This window comes from Chiloscyllium punctatum, chromosome 19, assembly GCF_047496795.1.
Source record: "Chiloscyllium punctatum isolate Juve2018m chromosome 19, sChiPun1.3, whole genome shotgun sequence".
Lineage (NCBI taxonomy): Eukaryota > Metazoa > Chordata > Chondrichthyes > Orectolobiformes > Hemiscylliidae > Chiloscyllium > Chiloscyllium punctatum.
In genome coordinates, this window is record NC_092757.1 from 86,109,546 (window position 1) to 86,123,963 (window position 14,418).

Consider the following 14,418-nt stretch of genomic DNA (forward strand, 5'->3'; position numbering starts at 1 on the left):
CAGCATAATTACAGCAATGAGTGAAATACTGACCAGCCTAGCCCTTGGAAAACTGATTGTCTAGTTTCTCCAAACAGCTTCCCACCCAGACCTAATCTATTCTTGTAACCCTGCATTTCCAATGGCTAATCCACTTAACCTATACATCCCTAGACACTGTGAGACAGTTCACAATGGCCAACCCACCTAACCCACAAACCTTTGGATTGTGGGAGAAAAGTGGAGCACATGGAGATAACATACATATTCCACACAGACAGTCACCAAAGGGTGGAATCAAACCCAGGTCCCTGGCACTGTGAGACAGCAGTGCTAACCATTGAGCCACCATTCCAGCTTTAACAGTATACAGATTAGGACTATACTCACTGGAGCTTAGAAGAATGAGGGGGCGAGTCTTATATAAACCTATAAAATTCTAACAGGCCTAGATAGGGTAAACACAGGAAGGATATTTCTAGTGACTGGGGAGTCCAGTCTAAGGATATGGGATACGCCATTTAAGACTGAGATGAAGAGAAATTTCTCACCAAGAGTGGCGAGCCTGTGGAATTCTCTGCCACAGAAAATGGTTAAGGCCAACATGTTTATTTTATCCCATGAAGGAGTTTGATGTAGTTCTTAAGGCTAAAGGGATCAAAGGGTTTGGGGAGAAAGTGGGAACAAGCTCTTGAGTCAGTTGATCCGCCATGATCACTTTGAATGATGGAGCAGGCTCAATGGGCTGAATGGCCTACACTTGTCCCTATTTTCTATGTTTTAGCATCTGTATCCATGGAGATATTTTCTTTCCATGGTATTAATAGGTCCATTTTACACTTTGAACACTGTCGGGTAAGGGCAGCACGGTGGCACAGTGGTTAGCACTGCTGCCTCACAGCGCCAGAGACTGGGTTCAATTCCCGCCTCAGGCAACTGTCTGTGTGGAGTTTGCACATTCTCCCCGTGTCTACGTGGGTTTCCTCCGGGTGTTCCGGTTTCCTCCCACAGTCCAAAAATGTGCAGGTTAGGTGAATTGTCCATGCTTAATTGCCCGTAGTGTCAGGTGAAGGGGTAAATGTAGAAGAATGGGTCTGGGTAGGTTGCTCTTCGGAGGGTTAGTGTGGACTTGTTGGGCCGAAGGGCCTGTTTCCACACTGTAGGTAATCTAATCTAAAAGAGGTAGCAGGCTTGCAGGTCAGAAGGTCACGTAATGAGGCAGAGTGTCCAAATCCCACTGCCCTCTAGATTCTGCCAGGAATGAGGTTCTGAATGGGAAGGGACAGAAATGGAGACGATCATCCACAATCAAATTGAATTTCAGAGAAGGCTCAAAGGACTGGGAAATGCACCGAGTGCAGGGAAATAGGGTTAGTGCAGATGGACATTTTGGTTGGCATAGATCACTTTGGGCCAAAAAGCCTGCCTCCATGCTGTAGGGCTCTATGACACACTGACTGACTGGAGCACCCCTGCTCTTACTTTTCAATAGACAATTACTAAAACGTAAGGCCCTGAAGTGGCTAACTAAGGATACTGAGCAATCTGAAAGTAAAGACTGAGGTGAGCACTCTGCTGCTGAAATGAGTGCCCTGTCAGTAAACAGTGCAAAGCTCTGCAAATAGAGTACTCACCAGTGCACCAGAAAGTGGCTTTTGCGATGTTTTTAGCTTTCTCTGGGTTTCCGGCACCCAGTGCATTTCCCACACAAACAGCTGCAGCCACTCCGTATCCCAGAGGTACCTGTGGGAGAAAGACGGGGGGGGGGGCCAAGAAATTACACCCAGAGATTCTGCACGGGATAAATGGCACTGGAACAGACCATCCCAATAATGGACCACTCAAATCTGGAATTTTCTGGGGGTGGCTAGTTTGTGATGCCAACACTGTGGGTTCCATTCTTGCATTGCCTGAGGTTACCGGAAGGGAACAAGGACAGAAATTGCTGGAAAAAAGCTCAGCAGGTCTGGAAGCATCTGTGGAGAGAAATCAGACGGAACGTTTTGGGTTGAGTGACCCTTCCTCAGGACGTTATGGACAGAGGGAAAGAACAAGAAGACAGCTCATTGGTCCCTGCCCATTGGGTTTACTGAGGTGCTTCTTCTTTGCTTGTTAGGGTTTACTCCTCGATTTTTCTTCTCCATTGTCTTCACACAGCAATTGGTTCACATTGATCACTCTCCCTTAAAGGCCACAGGCTGCACTGACATCAGTGGTTGGCTGGTTGCTGGAGAAGATACTGAGGGACAGGATTAACCAATATTTGGATTGTCAAGCCTGATTAGGGAAGACAGCATGAATTTGGGCACGGTAAGCCATGTCTGATAAATCTTTTAGAGTTTTTTGAAGAGGTAACCAAGAAGATAAATGAGGGTAGGGCAGTGGATGTTGTCTATATGGAATTTAGGAAGGCCTTTGACAAGGTCCAGCATGGCAGACTAGTCATGAAGGTTAGGTCCCGCAGGATCCAGGGAGAGCTACCTAATTGGATTCAAACCTGGCTCGATAATAGGAAGCAGAGGGTAATGGTTGAAGGCCGTTCCTCAGACTAGAGGCCTGTGACTAGTGGTGTGCCACAGGGGTCGGTGCTGAGACCTTTGTTATTTGCTGTTTACGTAAATTATCTGAATGTGAATGCACAAGGCATGACTAGTAAGCTTGCGGATGATACAAAATTTGGAGCTATAGATAGCAAGAAAGGTTTTCAAAAATTACAGAGAGATCTTGATCAGATGGGAAAGTGGGCTGAAAATTGGCAAATATAATTCAATACAGATAAGTGTGAGGTATTGCACTTTGGAAAGTCAAACCAAGGTAGGACTTGTACAGTAAATAGTCAGGTCCTGGGAGTGTTGTGGAACAGATGGACCAAGGAGTACAAGTACATAGTTCATTGAAAGTGGGGTCACAGGTAGAGAAGGTGGTGAAGAAGGCATTTAGCATGCTGGCCTTCATCTGTTGAGGCACTGAGTATAGGAGTTGGGACATTATGTTACAGCTGTATAAGTTGTTCATGAGGCCACACTTGGAATATTGTATACAGTTTCATGCACACTGTTATAGGGAAGACATAATTAATACTGGAACTAAGTGCAAAGAAGATTTATGAAGATATTGTCAGGATTAATAGGCCTGAGTTATAGGAAGATTTTGGTCAGGAAAGGACTGTATTCCTTGGAACGTAGGAGAATGTGGGGTGACCTCATTGAGATGTGTAAAATCATGAAGGGTATAGATTGGATGAATGCATATAGTCTTTTTCCTGGGGTGGGGATTTGAAACTAGAGGGCATAGGTCTAAGGTGAGAGGGAAACTACTTAAGAAGGACCTGAGGGGCAACTTTTTCAGGCAGAGTGTGGTATGTATATGGAATAAGCTGCTGGAGAAAGTGGTTGAGCTGAAAATTCCTGAAGAAGGGCTTATGCCCGAAAAGTCAATTCTCCTGTTCCTTGGATGCTGCCTGACCTGCTGCGCTTTTCCAGCAACACATTTTCGGCTCTGATCTCCAGCATCTGCAGTCCTCACTTTCTCCTCGGAGAAAGTGGTTGAGGCAGGTACAATAGCAACATTTAAAATACATTTGGATAGGTGCATGGATGGAAAGAATTTAGACCGATATGGCCAAATGTGGGCATTTGGACCTAGCTAAGTAAGCACATGGTCAGCATGGACCAGTTTGGGCCGAAAGGTCTGTTTCCATGTTGTATTACTCGATGAATGATGAGGGGAAATAAGCTGGCTTTCTTCAGGCTTGAGATGCCTTTTAGAGTCATAGAGTCATCGAGATGTACAGCATGTAAACAGACCCTTCGGTCCAACTTGTCCATACTGACCAGATATTCTACATTAATCTAGTCCCATTTGCCAGCACTTGCTCATATCCCTCTAAACCCTTCCTATTCATATACCCATCCAGATGCCTTTTGAGTGTTGTAATTGTACCAGCCTCCACCACTTCCTCTGGCAGCTCGTCCCATAGACACTCCGCCCTCTGCGTGAAAAAGTTGCCCCTTAGGTTCCTTTTAGATCTTTCCCCTCTCAGCTTAAACCTATGCCCTCAAGTTCTGGACTCCTCCAACCCAGGGAAAAGACCTTGTCTATTCACCCTAGCTTTACCCCTCATGATTTTATAAACCTCTTATTACCACAGGGAAAAGGACAGCTCTTACCTTTCTGAGTGTCCAATGGTTTCTGAACAAACATTCACAACCACAAGCTGTTCAGTTACCTGGGAGCCAATCGCATTGCTATTTTCAGGCAGAAGGCCCTTGACACTGATAACCATTCCACAAACCAATTAGCTACGTGTTGCCAAGTGAATCTCCTTTTGTACACATCCCTGATCAATCAAGCAGAAGTGTAAATAGCACTTACAATGAATGTCAGGTAACTTGCTTTTAAGAAGGGCTGTAATCCTTTTCAAAATCCTTGGTTTTTAAAACAGTCCTATTCCTACTTCAACCAATACATCCAAAATTTTAGCCTCTTAGAGTCATAGTCATAGAGATGTACAGCATGGAATCAGACCCTTCAGTCCAACCCGTACATGCTCACCAGATATCCCAACCCAATCTAGTCCCACCTGCCAGCACCCGGCCCATATCCCTCCAAACTCTTCCTATTCATATACCCATCCAAATGCCTTTTAAATATTGCAATTGTACCAGCGTCCACCACTTCCTCTGGCAGCTCATTCCATACACATACCACTCTCTGCATGAAAAAGTTGCCCCATAGGTGTCTTTTATATCTTTCCCCCCTCACCCTAAACCTATGCCCTCTAGTTCTGGACTCCCCAACCCCAGGGAAAAGACTTTGCCTATTTACCCTATCCATGCCCCTCATAATTTTGTAAACGTCTATAAGGTCACCCCTCAGCCTCCAACCCTCCAGGGAAAACAGCCCCAGCCTGTTCAGCCTTTCCCTATAGCACAAATCCTCCAACCCTGGCAACATCCTTGTAAATCTTTTCTGAACCCTTTCAAGTTTCACAACATCTTTCTGCATCATCTCAGTTTTTAAAAAAAATCAAAAGAAAAGTAACAAGGTAAGTTTTTTTGAACGATGTCTGTTCTATGGAAACCTCTCAGAATTTCAAAATCTTTGATTAGGTCAGCCCCCAGATTTCTTATCCTGAAAATAAAGAGAACTGGCCTGTCATTCCTTTCCTGACACGGTAACCCACATGTGACTGGCAACATCCTGTTTATTATCTCTGCATCATCTGCAGTGTCTCTGTATCCTTTTCATAACACTCTGACCAGAACTGTACGCAGTATTTTGAAGTTTAAAACTGACCAAGGCTTGAGATGGGTTCAACATGATTTCCCAAATTTTAAATTATAAGCCCCTGCCTTCGAGCATATACTGGGATTTTTTTTTAAAATGGCCTTGCCAACATGGTGGTGGAACTTTCCATATTTGGTGTATTTTCAACCAGAGACCCTGTTCCTGGTGGTGAAAATCCTCCAAAAATCTCTGCACAACTTGGTCTTGGCCAGAAAAAACCCTATAATTTTATCCTCAGCAATCGCTTACTTTATTCAATGCATTTCTTTTTATACTTTACTCAATGCATTTCTTTTTATACTTTAAGTACACTTCTCTCATTCCTCAGAGCGCCAGGGACCCATTCCACCCTCGGGCAACTGTCTGTGTGGAGGTTGCACATTGTCCCTGTGACTGTGCGGGTTTCCTTTGGATTCTCTGGTTTCCTCCCATGGTCCAGCGATGTGTAGGTTAGTTGAATTGGCCATGCTAAATTATCCGATAGTGTCCAGGGATGTGCAGGCTTGGTGGGATAGCCATGGGAAATGCAGGGTGATAGGGTAAAGGGATGAGTCTGGGTGAGATGCTTGTCAGAGGGTCAGTGTGGACTCGATAGGCCAAATGGCCTGCTTCCAAGTTGTAGGGCTTTTATGATCCATGTCTACCTCCTTGGTAACAATGAAATGAAATAACTATTTAATTTTTTTGCCATGTGTTTATTGCTATCTGTGATATTATTCTATACAACCCCAATGATTCTATTTCCAACCTTCAAATTTTTATTGACAAACTTGTAAACTATATTACTATTTTGTTTTCTGATTCTTTATAATTTAATTTCAAGCTTCCTTTGCCTTTCTCCAGTTTTTGACTTTGATCCCCTCAGCTCTAAGTATTGTCTGATTCTTACTTATCTCTGGTGTCAATGTATTTCCCATAGCCTCTTATCTGACACTCAATTGTCACTTAGGTATTTATTCACTCATGCAGTCTCACTTCTGTTTTGCTTCTTCCTTCATTTATGCTTTACAAATGTTTCCTCCAATACATCCAATATTTTAGCTTCTTGAGGCCAGGAGATCAGCATCATCTTTGTATTTTTAAAATCAAACTGTTGGAGAGAGTGGGACTTCATCCCAGGATACCTGGCTCAGAGGTAGGGACACTGACACTGTGCCACAACAACACTCTGCCCTGAGCAGTTTCACCGGCGAAAAAATAAAACCTGGTAACTTAACACAGAATGGTTCCTGTTAAGAGTCATAGAGTCATAGAGATGTACAGCACGGAAACAGACCCTTTGGTCCAATTTGTCCATGCCGACCAGATATCCCAACCCAATCTAGTCCCATCTGCCAGCACCCGGCCCATATCCCTCCAAATCCTTCTCATATACCCATCCAGATGCCTTTTAAATGTTCTAATTGTACCAGCCTCCACCACTTCCTCTGGCAGCTCATTCCATATATGTACCACTCTCTGCGTGAAAAAGTTGCCCCTTAGGTTTCTTTTATATCTTTCCCCTCTCACCCTAAACCTATGCCCTCTAGTTCTGCACTCCCCCACCCCAGGGAAAAGACCTTGTCTATTTATTCTATCTAAGCCCCTCATGGGGTTTCCCCTCGAAAGGGTCACCCCTCAGCCTCTGACGCTCCAGGGAAAACAGCTCCAGCCTATTCAGCCTCTGCCCACAGCTCAAACTCTCCAACCCTGGCAACAGCCTTGTAAATCTTTTTCTGAACTCTTTCAAATTTCACAACATGCTCCCTGTAGGAGGAAGACCAGAATTGCACACAATATCCCAAAAGTGGCCTAACCAATGTCCTGTACTGCCACAACATGACCTCCCAACTCCTGTACTCAATACTCTGACCAATAAAAGAAAGCATACCAAACGCTTTCTTCACTATCCTATCTACCTGCGACTTCACTTTCAAGGTGATATGAACCTGCATGACAAGGTCTCTTTATTCAGCAACACTCCCCAGGACCATACACTTAAACGTATAAGTCCTGCCCTGATTTGCCTTTCCAAAATGCAGCACCTCACATTTATCTAAATTAAACTCCATCTGCCACTCCTTGGTCCATTGGCCCAGCTGATCAAGATCCTGTTGTACTCTAAGGTAACCTTCTTCACTGTCCACCACACCTCCAATTTTGGTGTCATCTGCAAACTTACTAACTATACCCCTTTGTTCACATCCAAATCATTTATATAAATGATGAAAAACAACCCTCTACCATTACCCTCTGCCTTCTACCTTTGAGTCAGTTCTGTATCCAGATGGCTAGTTCTCCCTGTATTCCATGAGATCTAACCTTGCTAACCAGTCTCCCATGGGGAACCTTGTCGAACGCCTTACTGAAGTCCATATAGATCACATCTACTGCTCTGTCCTCATCAATCCTCTTGGCTACTTCTTAAAAAAAACTCAGTCAAGTTTGTGAGACATGATTTCCCGCGCACAAAGCCATGTTGACTATCCCTAATCAGTCCTTGCCTTTCTAAATACATGTAAATCCTGTCCCTTAGGATTGTCTGCCATTAAAGTCAGAACTAGGAAGGTTGGGGTTGGGATTCAGATTCTTCACATTTTAATTTGCATCCGATCCAAATCTGTCAGATTTTCATGTTGAAAACTGTACCCATTATGTACGATTCACCAACAATCTATTGCACATATGGAACATAATAAAACCCACCTACACTGATAACTTGGCAGACGTTACAATAAATCACTGCTTTGCCATGACATTACCTCAACAGAATTTGATCACATAACAATAAAAAATCCCATTACAAACTTGTTGATCTGACTGTTGATAACAATTGACAGAGGAGTTCTGCTCCCTTACTGACTACGTTAAATGTTACAAACTACAAAGTTAAATCAAAATTGACATCACAAGTTTAAAACAAAATCCCAGAAAAAAATAAAACTTAGACTGGGGAATAAAAATTTTTAATAATTTTAAAGGGAGTGGCCATTAGAGTTTAATAAACAGAGAACTGCTATGACAATGCAAAAAGGTTTTAAAAGATGCAAGTTTGTTAAAGGTTGAATCGATCTTCAATGATGATTTTTCTTACAACTTTCAGGAAGAGGACCTTCAAATATTTGACAAGTCCATCTCCTACTCTTTCTCCCCCACTTAAACTATTATTAAAACTTCATTTTATATTGATTGATAAAATGTATTAATTGCATTGTCTCCACCTACTTATGAATAGTAATTATTTCTCACATACGTAATATTCCGTTTCTCAACTGAGTAAATCTCACCACAGTAAGCTAAATATTCTACTGCATCTTTTCTATCAAAGGAAAATATTACTCTCTACAAGTAGATCAAACCAAGCAAGTTTTTCCAAACATTTCTGGCGAATTCACTTTAGATACTTCCAAATCCATATTTTCTACTCTATCTCTCTAGAGATGTTATGACACACCTTTGGAGCAGGTGGGATTTGAACCTTGGTCTCTTCTCTCAAATTGTATGGACATTCCCAGTGCACCACAATAGCCTCTAAGTGGTGTGTTACCTGCTGCCACAATTGTGCCACAAAAGGCTTCTGTGAGTCTGCTTTAAGATGAGTGACTGAGTCAATGAGATGTTAATTGTCCAATGTTCACATTTCAAAGTTGAGTGAAAGTTTATAGTCTTGTTGGGAATCTTTACATATTTACATTGGATGAAACCTTTAGTCTTACCATGTATACCGCCAGTAATATCTGATAAACAACGCATTGTGCTCCAAGTTCAACTTCATTAATTATTCCTGTGAATGAGAAACAATACCTGAGAGACTGCTGTACTTATTAACCTTAAAAGAGACAAAACTACATTGAGAGGAAGCTGAACAAACTTCATGTCCTTTGCCTTCAGTGTGTCACTCTCTATCAGCCCTTTTCTCACTCCCTCCCTTCTCTCAGATCCTCTCCCTGGTCTCAATGTTCTTGCCTCTGCTCTGGATACTAATGGCACCCAGCAACTTGAATTAATGTATGTCATACATTTATTAAGCCATTAAGCAGTAGTACATACAATCAAGATGGGAGGAGTGCACTGTCTTATCTCATCACTCTAAGATCACAACAATCTATTTATCTGACTGTAATGTTTATCCTTTTAACTTTATTTCTCATTTTCTAACTTATATGATGAATCACTATAATGTAGTGTATTTTTTTCTCTTTGTTTCTCTACTGTATCTAAGATGGGGCCATGAGGCTCAACACTGTAAACTTTTCACTGTACTCCTGTACCTGAGTACATGTGACAATATACTTAATTATAAATTGTTTTTCCTCATTCCTGAAATAGTCAATTGTCTGCTTTCTCTACATTCGACTTGGAAGAAAAAATAAATCATCAATGAAGACTCTTTAATGCGCGCAAAGGGCAGAATCTTTCCAGCCCATGATGAACAATAACAAGTCAGATGGGAAAACATAACGAAACTCGAAAAATTAGATTCTTGATGTCAAGAAAATAAAGTTCCATGCTATAACCAAGTTATGAAATGACAATTTGAGAATCTCAATAGGGACTGGTGAGAGATCTATCAAAACTAATTTGGATGATATTAGTACCAAATCTCGCCTCATTGAGATGCAGTTCCCATTCTCCCACTCACTGGATGGCAACAATTCCCAACACGGAAGTCAGAGTGAGCACCAACATCTCTAGTGCACAAATGATATCTCCAAGCTTCCATTGTGGACAGTAGTCACCAATATCTCAGGGTGAACACCATGTGGGACCCGTCACAGACCAATAATCCCAAAGAAAGACGCACACAGCAGAAGTGAAAGACTCCTGTAATTACAAATCCTTGCGTATTGACCTGATGTGTTGACAAGTGTTTAGCTCAGTTGGCTGGATGGCTAGTTTCCAATACGGGGTAAAGTCAGTACTGCGGGTTCGCTCCCACACTGGCTGAGGTCACCATGAAGGTCTTTCCTTCTTAACCTCACCCCTTACCTGAGGCATGGATGACTCTCAGGTTAAACTATTACTCTCTAATTAGACAGCAGCCCCCTGGGCTGGTATCATTTTGGTGACTTTGCCACGATGTAAAATCCTGGCCCAAACACTCTTGGGCACATCATTAGAAATCTGAAGAAGGGTCACTGCAGCCGAAATGTTAACTTTGATTTCTCTCCTCAGGTGCTGCTAGACCTGCTGAGTTTTTTCATCAAATTCTGTATTTTCGTTCTGATTTCCAGCATCTGCCATTTGTTTCGGTTTTTCTTTTTAGTCATTACAGACTACTAACGGCCATGTGACTCAAGCAATGTCTTGAGACCAGGAAAGATTCACTCTAGTTGACAAAGTGACAATTGCCTTCTAAGGTCCCATAGCCTGTATGAGGTTCAGGAGTTGCTCACTTTACACTTTGCATCATAGAACACCTATACCACTGTCCCATAATGCAATGCTGCCTTTCTTGGATAACATGGAGGTGGGGAGAGGTTCTCTCAATCTGTTACTGCATGAGCAACGAAAGGCCAGAGCAATAGATGTTGAAACCAGGGCATAGTCAGTGTAGAAGCATCACACTGGGCACCTTGTCTGGGCCCGCTCTGTCCCAGCATTGGACAACACAATTCAAATACCATTTGTGTGTGGCTACTTTTGGTGAACATCCATTCGGCCAGACCTGCTGACAGTTTCCATCAATTTCAGTTTTTGTTTCTGATCATGTGAGGTCCTTGGGGAGGGTGAGGGCTAAGTGAGGGAATATATTGGAGGCAATGGTGAACATCAGGCTTGGTGGGAGGTGGGTGCAGTAGCAGGTACAGAGTGAGCATGAGGTAGCAGAGAGAAGGTGATGACACTTACCTCACTATGTACTGCATCTTCCTCTGGGTTGTGCACATTGCACTGACCCAGTTGGCAACTTTGGACCAGACTGGCAGTCCTGAGGGAAGAGGAGGACTACTTTGTACGACTGCATTACTTTATCCACCAGGCACAGTGAACGTTAGCATGCCTCTGATGACCATCTGTGGGCAATTCCTCCAACATTGCAACCTAGAAGAGCAGCTCTTGGCTGGGAGTCCCCAGATGGGAGCTGCTGACCCAGTAAGTGTCTAAATATTGATGTCCAAAACAATGTCCAAACTGGATCCAGTAAAATCACAGGTAGGACATTTCTGAGAAGCGAGTCCAAGCAAGCAGGTGGCGTCGCGTGGTTTCCCCCTCCATGGTGTAATTTTAAGAAAATGCTCTCACACCAGTAGATTGGTGCTGGGTCCACTGCTTTTCGTCATTTATATAAATGATTTGGATGTGAACATAGCGGGTATAGTTAGTAAGTTTGCAGATGACACCAAAATTGGAGGTGTAGTGGACAGTGAAGAAGATTACCTCAGAGTACAACAGGATCTTGATCAGATGGGTCATGGGCTGAAGAGTGGCAGATAGAGTTTAATTTAGATAAATGTGAGGTGCTGCATGTTGGAAAGGCAAATCAGAGCAGGACTTATATGTTTAAGTGTATGGTCCTGGGGAGTGTTACTGAATAAAGAGACCTCAGAGTGCAGGTTCATAGTTCCTTGAAAGTGGAATCACAGGTATATAGGATAGTGAAGAAAGCGTTTGGTATGCTTTCCTTTATTGGTCAGAGTATTGAGTACAGGAGTTGGGAGGTTATATTGCAGCTGTACAGGACATTGGTTCGGCCACTTTTGGAATTCACTTCTGGTCTCCCTCCTACAGGAATGATGTTGTGAAACTTGAAAGGGTTCAGAAAGGATTCACAAGGATGTTGCCAAGGTTGGAGAGTTTGAGCTATAGGGAGAGGCTGAATAGGCTGGGGCTGTTTTCCCTGGAGCATCAGAGGGTGAGAGGTGACATTATAGAGGTTTATAAAATCATGAGGGTCATGGACAGGATAACTAGACAAGGTCTTTTCCCTGGGGTGGGGGAGTCCAGAACTAGAGGTGATAGGTTTAAGGTGAGAGGGGAAACATTTAAAAGGGAACTAAGGGGCAACCTTTTCACACAGAGGGTGGTGCGTGTATGAAATGAACTGCTGGAGAAAGTGGTGGAGGGTGGTACAATTACAGCATTTAAAAGGCATTTGGATGGGTATATGAATAGGAAGGGTTCAGAGGGATATGGACCGGGTGCTGGCAAATGGGATTGGATTAGGTTGATATCTCTGATCGGCATGGACAAGTTGGAATGAATGAGGGTTGGAATATAAAAGCAGAGATGTACTACTAAGACTTTATAAAGCTCTGGTTAGGCCCCATTTGGAGTACTGTGTCCAGTTTTGGTCCCCACACCTCAGGAAGGACATACTGGCACTGGAACGTGTCCAGCGGAGATTCACACGGATGATCCCTGGAATGACAGGTCTAGCATATGAGGAACGGCTGAGGATACTGGGATTGTATTCGTTGGAGTTTAGAAGATTAAGGGGAGATCTAATAGAGACGTACAAAATAATACATGGCTTGGAAAAGGTGGATGCTAGAAAATTGTTTCCGTTAGACGAGGAGACTAGGACCCGTGGACACAGCCTTAGAATTAGAGGGGGTCATTTCAGAACAGAAATGCAGAGACATTTCTTCAGCCAGAGAGTGGTGGGCCTGTGGAATTCATTGCCACGGAGTGCAGTGGAAGCTGGGACGCTAAATGTCTTCAAGGCCGAGATTGATAGATTCTTGTTGTCTAGAGGAATTAAGGGCTACAGGGAGAACGCTGGTAAGTGGAGCTGAAATGCGCATCAGCCATGATTGAATGGCGGAGTGGACTCGATGGGCCGAATGGCCTTACTTCCACTCCTATGTCTTATGGTCTTATGGTCTTATGATCCTGCTTCTGTGCTGTACATCTCCATGAGTCTATATCCAAACTGACCTTTCAATGATCCTTATTGTAGAAAAACAATCCAGATATTCACAATCATTTTTCACATGATTCTTTCAAAACATGAGCACCAAAAAGAAAGCCTTCATTGCAATGCTCACAATGACATTGGTCACTCAGGAACCCTTCACTTCAGGGTCCAGCTCAGCCAGTCAGTCTGTCAACAGAGCTCTGAGCACATCTTTGAGATGGCTGACCACACCACACACCAGCCCAGCAGTGAATTCCATTTTGGAGTCTTTCTGTGTACTTTATCTTGTAGATTCTGTGTGCCCCAGTTTTGGCATATTTAGTTAGTGTTTAATTCCTTACATTCTTGTCCTAGGCTATACTTGAATGAATGCAATAGTAAATAAAACCTGAAAGAACTAGGGACTCTGGAAATCAGAAACAAAAACAAAAATTGCTGGAAAAGCTCAGCAGGTCTGGCAGCATCTGTGGAGAGAAATCAGAGTTAATGCTTCGGGTCCAGTGACCCTTCGTCGGAACTCACGTCTGGAGGAAGAGTCATGACGTGGAGTTACTAATGTTGGACTGGGGTAGACAAAGTTAAAAATCACACAACACCAGGCTATAGTCCAACAGATCTCGCATCAGTGCATGACCCTCTGATCTTTTGCTATAAATTCTGTGTCCTATGATCCTGCCCCACTAGTTACCTAACGAAGGAACAGCTGTCCGAAAGTTTGTACTTCCAAATGAACTTGTTGGGCTATAACCTGGCATCATGTGACTTTTCACTCTGTGGACAAAGGAAGCTGTCTCATTGACTGGCCTGAATCCAGGTCAACACCAAGCTGTCGTACCTCTACAGATGGGCACAACTGAGTAAACACTAGAAATAAGGAACCTTTTAGCCTGAAGCACAGTTGGCTGGTGCAAGATACACACGAACGTAACAGATTGACAGGAGGAGTTTTTTTTAATTCACTCATGGGAGGTGGGTCTCATTGGCTGGTCCAGCATTTATTACAATCCCTAGTTCCCCTTGAAGGTGGTGCTGAGTTGCCTTTGTGAATGTCCATATGGTGTAAAATGTTTCACTATATTCACCTGCTAGGAAAGCTCCAACTTCATAACTCCACCATTCAATGCATAACATCAGCATGCTTGGAATCGCCAACCGCACAAAGAGGCCCCACTCCTGCATGCAATCAGTGGACCATGCTATATAGAACAATAAATCAATGGAGTTAATGGTGTGAGTATAGGAAACATGAGAATAACAGCAAGGAGCAACATTTCGGAGCAAAACGACACCGTGTGGAGAGGTGTGTGGGAGCG

At 43.2% G+C, this 14,418-nt stretch overlaps 1 protein-coding gene across 4 annotated transcripts in view; it reads right to left on the reverse strand.

Moving 5' to 3' along the window:
• Window positions 1-14,418, reverse strand: part of LOC140491561 (multidrug and toxin extrusion protein 1-like) — a 69,292-nt gene that overhangs the window by 36,232 nt on the left and 18,642 nt on the right. For all 4 annotated transcript variants that reach the window (XM_072589947.1, XM_072589945.1, XM_072589944.1 and 1 more), the window contains exons 9-11: window positions 14,188-14,301; window positions 8,964-9,031; window positions 1,614-1,722 (exon numbers count right to left, since the gene is read on the reverse strand). In XM_072589947.1, coding sequence (XP_072446048.1) covers window positions 1,614-1,722; window positions 8,964-9,031; window positions 14,188-14,301 — 291 coding nt within the window. The remainder of the gene's footprint in view (window positions 1-1,613; window positions 1,723-8,963; window positions 9,032-14,187; window positions 14,302-14,418) is intronic.